This window comes from Sciurus carolinensis, chromosome 14, assembly GCF_902686445.1.
Source record: "Sciurus carolinensis chromosome 14, mSciCar1.2, whole genome shotgun sequence".
NCBI classification, from domain to species: Eukaryota; Metazoa; Chordata; class Mammalia; order Rodentia; family Sciuridae; genus Sciurus; species Sciurus carolinensis.
Window position 1 is genome coordinate 71,727,081 of NC_062226.1, and position 19,596 is coordinate 71,746,676.

General features: G+C 38.6%; 1 protein-coding gene across 17 annotated transcripts in view; it reads right to left on the minus strand.

The window, feature by feature from the left end:
- The window catches only part of Trpm3 (transient receptor potential cation channel subfamily M member 3), a 522,169-nt gene that overhangs the window by 177,622 nt on the left and 324,951 nt on the right, over positions 1-19,596 (minus strand). For all 17 annotated transcript variants that reach the window (XM_047523941.1, XM_047523940.1, XM_047523938.1 and 14 more), the window contains one exon: positions 11,412-11,535. In XM_047523941.1, coding sequence (XP_047379897.1) covers positions 11,412-11,535 — 124 coding nt within the window. The remainder of the gene's footprint in view (positions 1-11,411; positions 11,536-19,596) is intronic.

Genomic DNA, 19,596 nt, shown 5'->3' on the forward strand with positions numbered 1-19,596 from the left:
TGCTAAGAAGAAATAGGACTTTCCATTCACTTTCTCCCTGTTAGTATCTGAAATAGTGAATGGTGGTCAGCCATTTTTGTTACCATTTATCTAGTACAGACATGGTGCTGGTCTCAGGTGAATGTTTGATAATGAATAACTAAATGGTGTTCTTCTACAAAATGCTGACATAAATCTGTTCAACATGGTTTACTTCCTAGGTTTTCACTAGAAATTTTCTAGGGGTTAAAAAAACCACTTCTAATACATGGCAATTACAACTATAAATAACTCCTTATGTGAGGAAGGGAAGGTGTCTCTTGGTATGTGAAGCTATAAGGTATAGAAGGCATTTTATTTTGTAGTTGAGGAAGAGTGCCTTTTTCCTAGGTTGGTTGTTCAGAGGTCATTTCAGAATGAAATAATGACAAAACTGAAGGGTTAAAAAGGTTGTAGAAGGTATGGAAGATGACTCTGGTAAAAGAAATTTTATATGTGAACAGGCTGGCTCAAATTAGAATGGCATTATATGTTTTTCTAAGAATTGAGCAAAATTATGGGCAAAATCAGAATTTGGTTCTTTGTGTTAAAACAAGGTTTTCTTGGAGAATTAATAAGGAAAGGGAGCTTTATTAGGTCTTTTGACCACTGAGTCCTCTGTATCCAAGAGTGGGGACTTTTCCCATGGCTCTGTGGTTTTTTGTATTTGCCTTTGGAGTCTTTTGATTGCCATTGTGTTTGTTACTTTGGTTAAATGAATGGCGATTACTTTACAGTGACCTTTGATTCTATTTTGATCAAGAGTTCTCTACCTTTGTTTTGACAAACTTTCCAAAATTGAGTTCTAGATTGTCTTTTGACTTTTGACTAATTTGGGGATATTCCAGAGGGCCCCTGGAGTGTCTGAAAGATCTTCTAAATGAATTAGACTTATTGATAAATTGTTATATGGGAAACATTGCCAAATAACAATGCTACATCTTCAAGCTATATTTGTATAGATAATAATTGAAATGTGTTCTAGAAACTACATGATTTCACAGGAATATGCAAAGCTATAAGTCAAAATTCTGGTTATCTTAAAATGCTATGTGCGATAAAGGTGTTTGAATTTTCTTGTCAGTTGCATTGTTATTATAGTGAACCATGGTCGGGTCTCCAATTCTAAGCCTTTATCATTCAGTTATTTTCTTTTCTAAAGAAAGTGGTCTTGACTTGTTCTTCTCTTATCACCCAAGTGGTTACTTGTTTCATCTTGACTGTACCCTTGCTTATTAAGATGAGGACGGAGGGAATAAGGAATCTGAAGATGGAATGACAAAGTATGACTCATTGGCAATTTTAACTAGGATTGCAGAGAATGCCAGGGAAAATGATGTCTGATTGATCCCTGTACTTTCTTTCACTAACCACCCACTGCTTGTGATACAAAGAGCTTGACAAGCATTTCTTTCTTTCTTTCTTTCTTTTTTTTTTTTTTAATGGTACCAGGGATTGAACCCAGGGGTGCTTAACCACTGAGCCACATCCCCAGCTCTTTTCAATATTTTATTAGAGACAGGGTCTCGCTGAGTTGCTGAGGCTGTCTCTGAACTTGTGATCCTCCTGCCAGAGCCCCCTGAGTCACATCTTTGACTTTGTTGTTCTTTCTCAGACACAGGATGCCTATATGCAAAAGGAGATGAAACTTTTTATCTAGAAATCATGCATGCTTGATTTTTATGAATCTAGGAAAGGGGCGGCACATTGTTCCTAAATGTGAGTTGTGCTGGGATGCTAGGAGAGGCTTCAGATCTGTACTTATGAAATGATAAATCTCCCTGCTTTGGAAAGTAGTGGAGTTGGGCTTCCAGAGACTCCTTTGTAAAGGCACAAACAACAAGCCTCTGTCTTGTCCAGGTCTAAAGGAGCTCATCAGCTTGAAGACTAGGACCCTTATGTGGAGAATGGGAAATTATAATATCTGGTTACTTCTTTACTTTGCATTCAGTACAGGATATGTGAAGTCTCAGACCAGTTTTAACATTTTGTGTATTGGTGTCCATCTGGATGGTTAAAAAAAATCCAAGCATAGTCTGAACCAAAAAGGAGAGATTACCTAAGTATGGTAGAGCATAGAACACAGTGTTGTTATTATTACTTTTCTAAAGCTGAGGATTCTGGGACTACTGCTGGTTGAGTCACTGAAGTGAAGCCAGTTTGGGAATCTTGCTTTTAGCGTTGTTCCTCACAACTATTAGATTAGGTTGCCTCTCAGAGGTCCAACAACTTAAGCAGATGGGTCTGAATCAAGTCTAAGTTCACAAACCAAATAACTCCCTGAGGAGATATACTACTATTGGTAAAAATTTTAATGAAATTCATGGATACTGAATATGTATCATCCTCACTAATGTATATTCATCTGAATTTATTCATTCATCCACTCATTCATTAAATGAAGATTTATTGAGTGCTTTGTATATGTTATGGCACTAAGCACAATTAGGCATGAGTGGCTACAAGGAAAACCAATAATGAACCAGACAAAGATTTGGCTTTCAAGCTTGGGAAGTTAGAGATGTAGATAAAACATAAACGACAAGGCATAAGAGTTAAAAGTAGAGGAGTTTAGGTTATCCCAGGTTTGTGTGTATGTGTGTGTGTGTGTGTGTGTGTGTGTGTACACGCACATATATATATATGTATGTTAGATGGTAGTTGGATACGGTAGTTTGATACTTGAATATGGTTAAAGGGAATGCTCTAAGCTTGAACAAATTCAGGAAAGTAGGAAATTAAAAATGCTTGGAGATCAGTTTGGTTATTATGAAGGGTTCATAAAGAAGGAATGGATAGTGCATACTAAATACTCTAGAAAGTAATTCCCAAATATTCATAAATAATACTTCTTTATTCAGTACATACTCTCCACTAGAGGAAGACTTGTGTATGGGAAACAGACTACCAATTCTTTTGTGAAATACCTAAATATCCACTTTATATACACTGAAGGAGAAACACTTAATAGGTTTATCTACAGATTTAAGATTATAATAAATACTTCACAAAAATAGGAATGGAATTCAAAAATGCAATTGTGCAAAATTTTACACTTTGTATTTAAATGAATTATATGATTGGCTTTGTGCTTCAGTAAAAAGTATCAAGTGTTATAACATTAAGATGACAGCAAATCTGCACTTGTAGGTCAAGTTCTATTCATGGTCTGCTTTGCTGTGACCAATAAGTTCAAAATAGCTTTTACATTTTTAAGGAGTTGTTTAAAAACAGATGAACAAAGAAGAGGATGTTATGGAGAGTTGATCTGGCATGAAAAATTTTACTATCTGCTCCTTTACAGAAAAACTTGCCAATCCCTGCAGTGTAAAGGTTTGTTGGGTAGATATTTGACTAAGGGAAATCAAGTTAGTTTAGAATAGCAATAGTCTGGGCAAGGAAGGATAAGGGTATATGAGTGAGTGTGGAATTTGGAAATGCAGAGGCTTGGAGGAAGATGAGGCTAGATATTTGTGTATTTGAGAATTGTCTAAATTAAAATGTAGCAGAAGTCATAACAATGAAAGGGAAAAAACCAAGAATTAATCTTTAAACATCTGTTTGTAGAATGGGGGAGAAATAAAAGGAATTAACAATGGAAAGAGAAATTTAAGTAATGACAAGGAAATAGAAAATTGAGAGTCTAAATGGAACCCAGAGGAAAGTAAATTGAGGTTGCCTCTGTCAAATGCTACAAAGAAGTTACTATTAAGGACACAAAAGTGATAATCTAATGTCTTTGCTTCCACTTATTCCATTAGCATATTTTATATGTCTTTGGCTTTTCCCTGCCTTAAGGTGCTCTACCCAAGAGAATGTGAGGATAATGACATGTTACAGCATCAGCTGCTATGGAAGAACAGTAATTTTAGCTTCTCAAGTTGTGCCTGCATTATATTCTAAGCAAAGGTAGATACCAAGTCCCCTTAACTCTCCTCTCAAACTACTTGTCTTCCATGTCTACTGGTGGATGTCCATATGATTGCCACACTCTGCACATTGGTGTCTCCACCCTTCATTCATACGTTGAATCTTGATCTCCAAGGTAATGGTGATTAGGTTATGGAGGCTTCATCTTCCTGAACAGGACAAGTGTCCACTTAAAAGAGACCTGAAGGAGCTTGCTCACCCCTTCTGTCAAGTGAAAGTACAGCAAGAAGTCACCGTCTCTGAGAAAGTCTTCGCTAGATGCCAAATCTGCTGGAAATTTAACCTCCAGAACTTTGAGCAATAAAGTTATTATTTCTAAGCTACCCAGCTTATGACATTTTGTATCCTGGACTAAAACAGAGTTGTTGGAAGCCTCTGAGCTTACAGGGTTTAAGGAAGAATCACTTTCTTTTCTTTCCTATGCATCCTGAGCTGAGGGACTAGGTAAGTGCAGTTAATACTCTTCTTCAAATGCTGGCATCTTCATTTTAGATTCATCGTTGCAAATGAGAACTAACAATAGGGAAGTAAGTTTTTTTTTTTTTTTTTTTTTTTTTAAACCAGGGGTTGAACCCAGAAGTGCTCAACCACTGAGTCACATCCCCAAGCATTTTTATTTTTTATTTTGAGACAGGGTCTCAGTAAGTTGCTTAGGGTCTCACTAAGTTACTTAGGCGGGGCTTGAATTCAGAATCCTCCTGCCTCAACCCCCCCAAAGCCATTGAGTTTATAGCCGTGTGCCATCACATATAGTGAAATAAGTAAAAAACCTTTTTACCATACTACAAAGATTGTGAAGTTCATTACAAAAGTCCCCAAGAAGTGGTCAGGAGATTAAGACCTTAATTTTATTATGAATTATGTTTAGAAAGCTATTTTTTCCCCCTTTTAACATTCAGGCCATGAGTGCTGCAATAAATTCTCAATACACACCATAAAGCTAAACCAAGTCATTTGGATAAGTACCTTACTTTAGAAATGACAAGTAAAGTCGAGAAATAATGAAAAAGTTATTCTTGAGACAACTTGCCAAAAACAAATAACAAAACTTCAGTGTCAAAATTCCAAGGTAAGAAGAATACAATTCAGATCCTTCCCCTGTTTCCTACTCAAGTAGTACAAACAGGTCATCTTGGTGAATTCAATAAATGAGTCAAAACTATTGGTGTTATATTCAACATATTATCTTTCAACATATTAAATATGGCCTCACATTTTACTTTTGTGGGGGAAAAATCTGGATATGAATATTTCATTTGCATAAGAGAAGTATAATGGATAAAATTCATTTGCTCCAGATGTAGATTTAGTGGATAATTATTGAAATTATTTTCTTTGCCAGTCCACTACCAGGTATCTCATTTAAAATAATTACAATTTAATCCACATTGTTATAACCACTAATCCTAGCTATGTTACACATGCAATAAATTGTGTAGGGACCCTATGTGATCAGTGAGGCAAAGTTGCTTAGACACAGGCTACCAGGCAACTGTAGAATTACACCATGAACTTTTCTGTTGAAAATCACAGTAAACAACTATGAGATATTACTATTGGATGCTTGAAGCTGCTTGCAATTTGAACAAGTAGAAATGGCAACAGAAGAGAATGACTTTTTGGGTTAAGGATACTATGGAAATTTGGAAAACTTGAATTATTTGGGGAACAGAGTAAAGAGAAGTAATGAACCATGTAGGAATGAAATTCCAGGCTTCATTCAAACTGGAGGACCCCCAAAGCTACTTTAAGTAGTTTGGACACTACTCAATAGCAATAGGAAGTCCTTGAAGCTATCTGAGCAATGCAGGGGCAAAAGTCAGAACTGAGCCCCAAAGATAAATCCTGGAGCAATATGTGGAAAAGGCTAGAGGTCAAGGTTTCCCTTCCTGAGATCAGGTAGGAAGCCCTCCTACCTTATGTGGTCCTGTTGAAGAAAAACAAAAATGGTGTTTACTGGAATCAAAGGAGAAGTGGTAAATGTGAGAGACACTGCCAACACAAAATCAGGATCACTTTGTAATGACTGTCTGGGATGGCAGTGTGGTAAGGAGAAGCAAAAGGCAAGACTGAGGGAATGAAAGAAGAATTAGAAGGGAGAGCGTTGTGCAGGTATGGGGTTGGGAGGTATTGGATGGTATTGGAGACATTGATTTTTGTTCTGGGACATGTTAAACTTGAAGTGACAAAAAAATGTCCAGCTGTAAGTTTCAATTTTCATTGTGGAGACAGGGAGAAAGAGGTTAGAGTAAGAGGTAGTTTTGTGAGTAATTTCCAAAGAGGACATTTGAAGCCAAGAGGAGGCATATGCTGTTAACCAAGAAGAAAAGGATATGATGGTGAAAAACTTAAATGAGACTCAGCAGGGGAGAGTATCTTAATGAATAAAACATAAAAAGTTACTCAAAGTAAAGAGTGCAGAATACATGGAAATGATCTATTTACTGTTCAATATTAGAGCTTCTAATATATTTTTAGAAAGGCTACATATCATTTTCAAGAAACCCACATAACAAAGTTGGAAATAAAAGAATGGAGACTTTTCCAGAAAAGTCTGAAAAAGAAGTTGATATAAGTATATTGAAATCGGATGAACTGAAATGCAATTGTTGGGAATAAATAAGGTCGTTGAGTAATGACAGAAATGTAACTCACTAGAATAGAGCTAGTTTTAAAAGTTTATGAACCTCATAACAATCTCAAAATATATAAAGGAAAAAAGTTGGACAGACTTTCAAGGAGACATCAATACAATCTCCTGTGGAAAACTTTAAAATTTTTAAAAGAAAAAAATGACAAAGATAAAAAAGATTGAGAACAAAGCTTCAGGTAGGGTCAATATTTATGGTGAAAGCAGCAAGAAAGGGCAATGAAAAGGGGAAATGGAAGCTGAAGGACGAATGGATGAGCACAGTGTCACTGGAGTTGTAGGAAGGTGGAAGATGAAGGCAGAACTCCATGCAGAGGGAATAGTGAAGAGGGCTACTGTTTAAAAACAGATTTTTTAGGGCAGGATCACAGAAGAAGTGTTAAGTGATGGGATGTGTTGCCTGAGTTTGGAAAATGGACGCTACTTCTTTTGATACCAGATGGAAGGAAAAAAGCATCAATCAAGATCCCATCATATGGGGCTGGGGCTGTAGTTCAGTGGTAGAGCACCAGCCTAGCATGTGTGTGGCACTGGGTTCGATCCTCAGCACCACATACAAATAAATAAAGGTATTGTGTTCATTTACAACTAAAAATTTTTTTTAAAAAATACTAAAAAAAGATCCCATCATGTGCACATGGAGGGAAAGGGAGTGAGGGAATATTAAATGAGCCCTTGCTTTCTTTCAAGGATCAGCCTTTTGTTGAATATTAAGGGCATGGATAAGTTAATGCATTTTTGGTTTCTGTCCCAATAGGGTGTGTGTGTGTGTGTGTGTTTGCATGCACACGTAATCTGACAAATGGACTTTAAAATTTATGAGCAGGGGGCTAAGATATCTGGCAATCATAGAGAAAAATAACCGGAAGGGTGACTTTCCCTACCACACATCAGGGCTTATTATAAAGCTATACTGATTAGGAAAGTCAGAAAGACTCATGTAGGTATGGAAACTGGATTATGACAGAGTTGACATTATGTGATATAAGGATGGAACAGTGAGTGAGTAATGCAGGGTGGATGAGTCATCCTCACTTCATATTATATACAAAAAGCCAATTCTAGATTGGTTGTATATTTCATGTGAAAGAAGAAACTAGATACAATGTTTAGAAGGAACTATAGAACATCTTTTTGACATTAGGATAAGAGTTTATTAGGCAAGAGGCAAAAAGTTCAAAGCACAAAAGGCTGATAAGTTTACATTAAAGTTGAGGATTTATTAAACCACAAATATAGTGGATAAAGAAGTCTTATACTAGAAAAAGTTAGCCAACACAGGGCTAGCATTTAAAATATACTAAAAACGTGCATGTGGTTTAAAACTTGAACATAAAAAACTTGGAACAACTGTTGGGAATAAGAGTGGTTATGAAATAAAGAAAACGCAAGAGTTGCTTGACATTATTGAAGGCCTAGGGGAATGAGAATCAAATGACTCAGCTTTGTGGGTGGTACAGAGACCACTGGGACATAGAGCAGAGGGCCACACAGGTGTGAGAACCTAGGGTAGAAATAAATACAGAGCATGTTCTCTCAAGGCACAGGGAAATGAAAGCTACAATCTAGGTATACTTCCCCATGGATTACGTGGACATTTGATCTTAGGCTAGTGAATTTTGGGGAAGTTTGGCATTCAAGGTCAGGTTCAATATGAACGAAGCAGCAGTGCGGGGCAGGGACAGGCAGGGCAGTTGTGTTTAGAGGGAGGACTGGGTTTCAAAGCATTGGATTTTGGAGCAGCATCAGCTTTGAGTAAAGACATCAATCCCAGGTGTGACTGGGAAGCGACGGAACAGTGCATAGCACCAGATCCTGGGAGGTCCAGCAGCTGGCAGCAAAGGAGAGTACTTAGGAATTATTGGCTTGGAAATGGAGGTGGTGAAATAGCCACTGGGCCACTGCTGTCTGTCACTGTGACTTGTTGAGGGCTACACGTATTATGGCACTTGTAATGCTGATCCAATGGGTCCTCCTCCACTGTAGGATAGCAAAAGGAAATTTTTTGTCCCCTTATGGGGCTAGAAGGTTGGCAGTGGAGAGGGAGTAGGGCTTCAGGAGTTCCTACCCAGGCAGGAGCCCTGGGAGGCAGCAACAGAGAAGAGGAGCTGGCACCAGACTCTAGAAGGAAGAGGTTTCTATATACAGAATTAACTTCAAGGGGAGGATGGCCACTTGGGTACTCTTTTCCTGCTCTTGATGTCCTTTCTGGTCAGATGACTCTTGAGGAAGAAGGGGGTGGAGGTGGTGGCTACTAAGGTCTGAACTCTTAAATGTGTCCCCAGATTAATATGCTATTGTGAACAGTTTTCCTTTTATATGGAATTAGCCCACAGGGTAGTTTCAGGGAGGATATGTCTGCTGACAGCTTTTGAGTAATCAGGAGAAATTAATTTCTTCAAGAACTGTGTGAAGTGAGGAGAAAGTACAGCAGCATCTCCATGTGGTGACGTCATGAGGGGTGGCCTCACCTGCTGGACACCTCAAAGGACCCACGAGGCATATTTTCCCCAAGGCCATACTGCCTTGAGACCCATGTAATATAAGCTAAATTCCTAGTGTGGGTCCTCTTTATGCAAGTTCATTGGGGGTTGGCAGGAGAAAGGTATCACATAAGCCATAAAACCAAACCCCTTAACTGAACTTGGCAATATTAGATTGGACTCAGAATATTATAGCCCAAGACGTTTGTAAAGGGAATCAATGGAAACCCGAAGGATGTATGAAAGAGGAATTCCACTATGTAATGCTTTGTTTTGCCTGCTGTGCTAAGCAACCTGGTGAGTGGATAACACTGTAGCGAGGCAGTCCCAGCTCTTCTCTTCCTGGCTGTGTGTGCATTTCCTCACCTTTAAAAGAGGTGATGCTGGTTCCCTCCCTTATCTCTGCAAGAGAAGGAAAAAATGCCTACCTCACATCCTCTTCATTTGTAAAGCATCTAGCCCTGTCCAGGCACATAAATGGTCCCTCAGAAAAGGAAATTATTTCGATTACAGTTATAGTCTTAAAAACCCCAGTGCTGCTTCCCAGATGTGACAGAATGACTTACCTGCCTCAGCTAGAGTGAGGACTGCTTCACATTTCTTATAATACACAACTTGGATTACAATGCAGCTGACCTTTGTAGCAGTGGCCATGATTAAGCGACATGACAATTATCGGCATCTTACAGAACAGTCCCAAGAGCTACCTAGAGAAGTTTATTTAGCTTCATTTGGTTTTAGACTTCCAGTTGGTTCCTAGAATTTTATTAGAACTGCCTTTCTAGGAAATTTGAAGGACTGTAATGTATAGCTCTGGTAAGTTTTCACAGTTAGCTTTGGACTCAATATTGGAAAATCATCAGAACTCAGAAGAAAATCCGTACTGTGGTTTGTGGAAGCTCAACTTTCAGGCATCTCCTTGTAGGAAGGAAGCAAGTGAGTTGGAATGTGAGAACCACATTTGAGATGGGAGGAATGCTACCCATGGGTGGTACTGTCAGGGATGGTAGAGGCTTTGCTGGAAAAGGGCAGTCAGGACCAGGTACCCTAACTGCTGGTTTGGTGTCCCCCCCACAACTTTGTATGGGGGCCAGGCTATGGATAATCAAGATCATACATGCCCCCTTGTCCATCCAAACCCAGAAGCTGATGGAAGGCTTCTCACAAAGGCTGTGTGGATTCTTTCCAGAGATGCCTCTTGCTTAATGTAATCAATTCTTCTTTAAAACGTTTTGCTACCACTGTCACCAGTTGGACTCAAGTGACCTTTGAGAATAGTCTTTGCAAGCTGAGACCTGATGGGAATCTACTCGGTAGGCAATTCACTATACTGGCCTCAATGAGACAATTTCTGAGTAAAAACATTTTCCTAGCTGGGTGCAGTGGCCCATGCCTGTAATCCCAGCGGCTCAGGAGGTTGAGGCAGGAGAATCACGAGTTCGAAGCCAGCCTCAGCAAAAGCGAGGTGCTAAGCTACTCAGTGAGACCCTGTCTCTAAATGAAATACAAAATAGGACTGGGGATGTGGCTTAGTGGTGGAGTGCTCTGAGTTCAATCCCTGGTACCCACTGCCCCCCCCCAAAAAAATTCCCTAGAGATTAAACACCACTGCTTTTGAGTCTTAGCTCCTTATTTACTAATCAAGTGAGTCTGTTTTCTTATCTGTAAGGTAAAGGCAATAATTGTACCTCTCTAATCAGGACAAAGATTGAATGAGTTAGTAGATGTAAAAATTCAGCTTCCTGCCTAGAGTTTAGCAAGTGTTAAATGTTTGCGCATGTTATTTCTATTCACCCTAACAGAGGGTCCCTCCTTATACCACATTTGTTAGACATTTTTCTGATATAAGAAATGTTTTAATAGCTACTAGAGGATACTTCAGACACTGCATACAGATGTTTCTAGCATTTTCTGGGTAATTTCCCACCACGATGGATTAGCAGATTAGTCTGGATGCTGTCACTAAAGATATTTAGTCCTCAAAGTCCATGAGTGACTCACTACTCACCAGCAAAGTGGAACCTCAAACCCAAGAGGATCAACTCAAGCATTTCCCAGGAGGAAACCTATTTTTGCTCAACTCATTTGGTTGAGGCAGTTGGAAACATTCAGATGATCTCCAAAAGGAAATTATGCTAAAACCCTGCTGCATATGCTTCATTAAATCCAAGGCTGAAAGAGTTGTGTCTCAGCTATTTAGGGGAGGAAACTCGTGGGGCCAGTAGAGCCTAAGAGTTGTGAGCTCCATCAGAAAAAGAAAATGGTGCGTGATTCAAGAAAATATTTGCGAGCGTGGAGAAGACCTCTGCCACCCATGGGGAATTACATACCAATTCCTTCTTTTTCATGCACTCCATGAGGATGATGAACAGATGCTGAGCTTGGGTTCGGGTATATGTGAAGGTCTTCTGTATAGTCACCAGTAGCTGGTCCCTCAAAGATTCATTTATAAGTCTGCAATGAAAACCAATGTCAAATAGGTCAACCCAGATCCTTTTTGATATACATTTCTTTTTTCTTTTTAAAATTTACTTTTAACTGATACATAATGAAACATAATCAAACATAGTTATGGGATGTGGCGTGATATTTCAGTATCTGATACATTGCATAATAATTAGACTATAGTATTTAGTATGTCCAGCATCACATACAATTAGCATTTCTTTTTGGTAACATTTAAAATCCTCTTTTGAAATATTTTGAAATATTCGATACAATTGTTGTTATCCATTGCCAACTGGAGTGCAATGGAAACAAAGAACACAAGAAAGCATTATGAGGAATTTAGATAGGAAGGTTGTCTTCCTGTATTTTTCTCAAAATAGTTACTTCAACTGAGATAATTTAAAAAGAAGTACATTTAAAATAAATCCCTTTAAATGTCTCAGAACCTAATAAAGTAGGAAGATTTAGGGTTTTTTTTGTTGTTGTTGTTGTTGTTGCTCTTTTCCTTTTTTTCCATATGGCAAGTATTTAATGTCCTCTTCCTCAAATTGTCATCAGAAAATGCCTTCAAATTAATCATCTGTATCTTGGTAAGAATCAACTATATCATTTTCCTGTAAATTGTAAAGTTGTCTCTAATTGGGCAAAGAAAAGTTATACCAGTCATGAACTTTTGACCATCAATAAGCCGAAAGAGGATTTATGTTTCCTTTAAAAACATGCAGGTGGTAGTTTATCCAGCTTATGATTTAGGTCATCACTATTTATGTCAAGTTTTTGCTCTGTTGCAGTGAATAAAAGTCTGATCCACAAGGAGCTATAATACTGGTTATTTTATTAAAAGATAGCTTTTCTATAGAAGAATGAATGAAAGTACGGGAGATGCATCACATCAATCAATGCATGGTTATGTCTTGAATACGCATCAGTCACAACTAATTTTTAACTGCTCTCTCACTAGCCTGATGGGAAAAGGAGCCATCAAACGGCAGGGAATTAAAGCTCATTTTATTATTCATAGATACTATTTAAAATCATAAGGGTCAAAGTTCTCTTAAGGACCAGTGGAAAATTTTTTCATAATTCGACCAGTATTTCAAAATCTACACATTATCTATATTATTGAAGTATCAGCAACTCTTAGATAAAATACTAAGTTATTTCACTTGATGCTTATAGGACCCCCACAGACAAGAGATTTGTTCAATTCCACAGGCAGGGCATTTAGCTAGTTAGAGCCAAATGTTTAGGGTCACACAGCAAATGAGTGGCAGAGTCAAAATCAGAACCTAGTTTTCAGAACAAGAACTGTTTTTCTGACTCTTTGACCAGTGCTCCTGCCATCTGCCTAAGTGTACCACACAACTACCTCTCTTCACTACTGTGGCCACTGGAACAGAGAGTTGTCAGATTTCCTTCAACATGAAAGCAAGACTGATTTTTATTGTGTAAGAGAAGCAAGTTGAGATACTTGAGATTCTTATCTTTTGAGTGGCCTGCTGTGCCCTGGTTTGGGTGGGGTCTAGCTAAGCCCATTAGGTTGGATATTACAGTGACCCAACTTTGAAAAAGAATATTCCCTGGGATGGAACTACACCAATGACCTTGAAAATCACTCTGATGGATGGAGGATTGAGTTACCCCTTCACCCTTTCTTCTCTGGAAGACCTACATCAGTGTTTAGAAGAAGAGGATGGTCCAGATGGTGTTGGGGGGAAAAAATGATACCAAATCTTCTCTCAAGATTTTCTAGGTTATTCTAGTTGACTCTACAGTCTTAGCTCTAGACCAGTCTGTAACTCTACATTAACCAGATACATGGTGAATGTCTACTTAGTGGACAGTGTAGGATGTTCCAGAGATGCAGGGATAGAAAAGATATCCCCCTTCAGTGAGTTCCAAGCCAGTGGAATATAAGACATTCACCAGCAATTCAACTGCAATTCTCAGTGTTAGAGAAGTAGAGAAGATTGTGACAGATAATCTGAGGGGTTCAAAGACTCCTCTGAGGAAATGCTGTTTCATCTGAGATTTGAAGGAAGGATGAGCATTTGCAGGGTTGGAGGTGGTGGGGCTGGGAAAGAGCAGATGAACATGGTACAAATAGGCCTCTTTTGGAGAAGATAAAAGGTGAGTATGGAGAGCACACTATGCTTTGGGTTGTGAATGTCCTCCAAGGGCTCATGTGGGGATGGCTTGGTCTCCATCTTGGTGCCATTGGGAGAAGATGGAAGCTTTACTCAGTGGGGTCTATTGAAGGTTTTAAGTCACTGGGAATGTACCCCTGAAAGTGGTATTCAGGCCTCTTCTCTTTTTTTGCATCCTGAAATGGCAAACAGTTTGCCCTGCCTCACATTCCCACTATAATGTGCTGCCACATGCACAAATAATGGGGCCAGTGGGTCACCGACTGCTGTGGTTTAGGTATGAGGTGTGCCCTGAAAGCTCACATGTGAGACAACATAAGAATGGAGGAGAAATGATTGGTCGTAGCTTTAATCAGTAAATTGATCCTTGGTGGCATTAACTATGTAGTAACTGGAGGCAGGTGGGGTGTGGCTGGAGGAAGTGGTTCATTGGGGGCGTGGCTATGGGTATATATTTCTATCTGGAGAGTGAAATCTCTCTCTCTTTGCTTCCTGATCTTCACGTGAGCTGCTTTCCTTTGCCACATTCTTATGCCACGGTGTCCTGCCTCACCTCGAGCCCTGAGGAATGGAGCCAGCTGTCTACGAATTGAGACCTCTGAAACCATGAGCCCCCAAATAAACTTTTTTTCTTCTACAATTGTGCTGGTTGGGTCTTCCAGTCATAGTCGTGAAAAAAACTGACTAAAACACCAACTGAAACCTCTGAACGTGAGCCAAAATAAACCTTTTATTTCTACCTTGTATTTTTATAAGGTGATTATCCTAGGTTTTTATTATGGTAAGTAAAAGCTGATTAAAGAGAAAATTAGAAAAACAAGATGGGGCTGCAAAGAGTGAGCAGCCTGATCTCATGGACAGATCATGGGGGACTTTGGAGATCATGTTTAAAGCTTTAGGGTTTTATTCCCAAGGCAATGAGAAGCCATTAAAGCATTTAAGGAGAGTGACATAATTACATTTGTGTTGCCAATTAATTTTCTTGAAGAGCACTCATACCTGGGCATATATCTACTTGACAGGAAACCCAAGTGGATCAGTCTAGAGAGTTCTACAGTGTCAAGTGTGCATAAGTGTTGTACCTGATTAGCAGCAGAAGGGACTCCCTGATTAGCCACTTGATAGGTCTGATCATTCATCTGCAGGTCTGTCATTTTTATCATAATTCGAAATTTGTTTTCCATTGCTAACCATGTATAATAAAATTCAAATTCCCTGAGGTCATTAACTGAGAGATCTGTCACTTGCATTCAGTCTGCCACTTTGCAAAAAATGGAGAAATTATGTGCAGTTTAGCTAATTGAGGCTTTTACTGATTAGGAAAGCTTGAAGAAATGAAGACTCTTATTCTGTTGAGTCCAGTTTCACAACTGACCGAGGTTATAGCTTTGGTTCAATCACTTAGCAACAAGGATCACAGAATGCAAGAAGTATGCTACTGTTTCCAAAGTGGAGATGCCTATTGCTGATGGAAGAAAAATGATATGACATGGAACGAAAGTGTTTAAGTCTATCCAAAGCATTATGTTATAATCATTAAATAGTGAATACCTGGGTCGCTTCTTTCTCCATCTTTCTAATTGCATGAAGAAGAAAACATTTTGGTACCATTTTGCCTGTAACAGCTTCCTGACATTTCAGATTTCCCCCTCAATGAAATAACATATTAGACCTCATGCCTTTGGCAGAAGCTTAATAACATTGTTTTAAATAAGATTACATATAACATTTCCTGAATCCATAGCCTGTCATGGTTTTCAGGGCACAATGCTAGGGAGATAACCTCATAACAAAGTTGTGAGACAAGTAGGTATGGATTCCACTTGGTGGAACAGAGGCCTGCCCTAAAGGAGGTTAAATGATTTGTGTTAGGGTTCAGAGCTTGATGACCTCTGTGTTTGAGTTGGGTCTATTGACCTTCAATCTTGTCTCCATGATGCCGCCTTTCCTATGTATTCTCTGGGTGTGTCCTTCAGTTTATTAATGATTTGCATCGCAGGTAGAAATTTAAGCTTATTTTTTTTTTCTGTAGGAAAATGTTTTTCCTTCTTGTATATCATGTATTTGTTCAGAGAACATTTGAAGGAAATTGGACAAATCTAGGGAAGATAAGGGGAAATTGGTAAACAATGATCATGGCAAAGAGCATTTGATAGTTTGAAGATTGTTTCTCACTTTTTCAAAAAATAAGTATTTGCTTTGTTAGGCTGGATATTTTCTGCTTAGTACAAAGACTTATTCTGTCTTCCTCAAAGATCCTGTCTTCTGTGGTCATATTCTTCAGGATTTTGGAAAGGGTGTGTGTGTTACTGGGGATTAAACCCAGGGGCACTTTGCCACTGAGCTAAACCCTCCAGTCTTTTTCATTCTTTGAGGGTCTTGCTAAATTGCCAAGGCTGGTCTTGAACTTGTGATCCTCCTGCCTCAGTCTCTCAAGTCTTCTGCAATTACAGGTTTGCATCACTGTGCCTGCTTTAAATGATTGTTTTTCTTGCTCTTCCAACTTTTCTTCTGTATGACATTAGAGTAATTTAAGAATGTTGACTGTGATATTTAATCAGCAGCAAAATTAGAGATAAACCCATTTTAGATTTCTTTTTATGGCACTGGAATAGTGATTGGAAATTTCTTCACATCCAAACATGGTTGTAGTATTATGTGAAACTTCACTTTTAGGATTGGCTCCTTGACAAAATGGTCTTATTTATGGAAACTGTTAATTTGTGACTCCATATGTACCAATGTTATTTTTGGTACACCTAAAATTAGAGGGCTTTGTGATAGGAAGTATAATCATTTAAGTGAAGAAAATGTCTTTACTATGGTATTTGTGTCTCCATTTAAATGCAACACTTGTGATCTGGAGCCTTTTACATGAGTCACAGAGTAATTTAAAATAGGTCAATATTTATCCAGGGCTCAGGATAGCCAACAAAACTCCCCACAGTTTGCAATTAGTATTCTATTAAAACGCTGGTAATACAGCCCACATGTAGACATACTTTTCTTAGAATAAATTTAATTATCTGTAGTATCAGATTTTTGTTCCTAGATATGAAAATCGGAAAATACATTTAGAATTCAGCAAGACTCTAAGAGCTAATCTCAAGTTAATTAATGACTTTCGAGGAGAGGAGCCCTTCCTGTGACCCCCATAGATTCTATTAGTTTCTTCAGACACAAAATGAGAAAAATTTCCTTATATAAATACAAAGCTGTTAATATCACAATTTGGTACTTAAAAGACATCATTTCCCACAGAATCTCTAATTCTCTCAAGAAAGATGGAATTTTATCATTTGTTTGAAGCCAAAGCAAATTACCAAGAATTATATAAAGGACACAGAAAGTTATGTGTCTTGACTAAGGTCATAGAGAATGGCATTTCCCCACCCTCCTTCTGCCCCTTCTCATCCCCTGTGTGAAAGGTGCCACATCCTCCCAAATGCCATAGCTCTGGGGTCAAAAGTAACAGCATGATTCTCCTCAGAAGCAGTACAGCATTGTTAATAGAAGGCATCATCATCACCAGAACCAGGCTCTCTAGAATTAGGCTGTCACCAGCTGTCTGTGTGACCTTGTGCAAATTATTTGTATTTTATTCCTTTCATGTATGTAAGATGGAAATTATAATAGTAATTATCTCATAGACTTAGGAAAGTTAAATGAATTCATCTTCATAAGACTTAGAAAAGTGCCTGGCACATAGCAAGTCCTATATAAAAATTTGCTATTTTTCAAATGCTATGATACTCCTTAGGAAAGAGTCACTGATACATTCATTTTTGTTAAGTAGTGTGATCTGTGGTCTGCCCTTTGTGTGCAATGCAGAACTCTCTTCTGAGATTAACAGTCCTCTGCAGACTTGAAAATCCCTTTGGTTTAGGCTGGACAAGTAACTGTTCTACTTCAGGGGGATTAGGGACCATCAATTAATTCTTATGTTTGAGAAATGAAGAGGTAATTTAAGAAAGCTTCATTATAGTGGAGTTTCGTAAACACGTCCTGTAGATATCTACACACTTACTTATTTATTCAACAAACCATATGGATGCCTATTATGGGCCAGGCACTGTGTTAGGGGTTGAAAGTGAATACTGTTCACCTCTAGCATCAAGAAACTCACAGGGTTGTATGCCATATATTCTGATAATTTATGAATAAGTAACACACACTAAAACTTAAGGAGATGAAATAGCATTTATTTACTGTTATTTTGAAGACCAGACAGGGCATAGTGCAGACGACCTTCTTTTGTCCAGTGATATCTGGGACCTCAGCTGGAAGGGCTGAAGAAGCCTTCAGTGGTTCAGATGGGGTTGTATAACTGGGGCCTTAATTCTACATGTATCATCTTCTGGGGCTATAAATTCTGAGTCAGTTTCATTAGTTCCAAGTCTGGCACTTGACCTGGAATGGCTGAGAGAGCTATAGCTTGGGTTGCATTGCTCTCTCCCTGGTGGATGGAAGGTAGGTAAACTTGCATGGAAATTGGTCTTTCCTAAAGTGAGGTTTCAAGTGAGAGCATTAAAAGAAGATGGGCATAACCTGCAAGGCTTCTTATGACTTCACCTCTGAAGTCCCAGAATGTCATTTCCTTGCATCTGATTATTCAGGCAAGTCTCTAAGAGCAGCCCAGATTCAAGAGGAGGGAAGGAATAGCCTCCATCTCTTTATGGGACAAAGGCATGAGTATGCCAAGAAGAAATGTATGGATGTGATGATGTTGAAGACAACTCCATCAAGTGCTCCTGTTCAGATGAGATATTGAAGTACCTATCTGTGCCATAGTTCAGTGGTAACCAGCCTCACCTACCTCACAGTGAACTCTCTCTTCAACATCTAATTATGGTATATATGTGTAAGTTGAGATGTTATCTTGCTAGTGATGGGAAGCTATTTCAAGGTTTTAGCAAAGATGTGATAGAATCATGTTTCCTTTACAGAAGAACCATTCCATCAGTACTGAACACATGAGTTCCACAAATACGAAATCTCCCCAGCCCACCAGACTTTTGCTTAACACTATGCCCTTGAACTTGCTATGTCTACTGCTTAGAATATTCTCTACTCCTGAGCTCATCATTCAAAACTCATCATTTAAAACTCAGTTCAAACTCTACATCCTGTGTAAAAGTCTCTGACTACAACTCTCATGATGCTCCCAAAGCACATGACATCTATTACTAGAAGTATTATATTGCATGGAAAAATATTTCACATGTCTCCTCCAGTAGGTTATGAATTCCTTAAAGCAGATATTACTTGTTTGGTTTGCTGGTACTTTAAGTTTAGAAGAGTGCATGGTTCAATGTTGGCTCTGGAGGAATGTTTGTGGATTGACTAAGTGAAAACCTGCCTGTTCTGTTGGGTGACTATGTGGTCTTCCCCAAGCTCCTTTATCCTCATGGTGGGGCAGAGTTCAAACCTATTTGGGAAAACTAGAAAAGTGACATAGAGTTTTACCTTCCAACCACTTGGTTTTCTTTGATCCTTTCTCTTAATCAGATTAATTTCTAAGAAATATATTTAGTGTATTTTTCCCCCAGTACCAAAGATTGAACTCAGGAGCATTCAACCACTTTGTTACATCCCCAACCTGTTTTTTTTTTTTTTTTCTTCAGTATTTTATTCAGTCTCATTAAGTTACTTAGGGCCTCACTAAGTTACTGAAGCTGGCTTTGAACTTGTGATCCACCTGCCTCAGCCTCTTGAGCTGCCAGGGTTACAGGTGTATGCCACTAAGCCTGATTTTATCATTCTTTTTTTAATTCATGGAGAATTTCAAAAGCCCTTATGTGATTCTATTTCTGGATACTACTTTAACCTCCCTTTGAACTGCTTTGTAGTTTGTCTGGAACAGATAGTCTTATGTACTTGAATCTCCCCAATAATGTTTAGGGTAAAATATATTCAATAA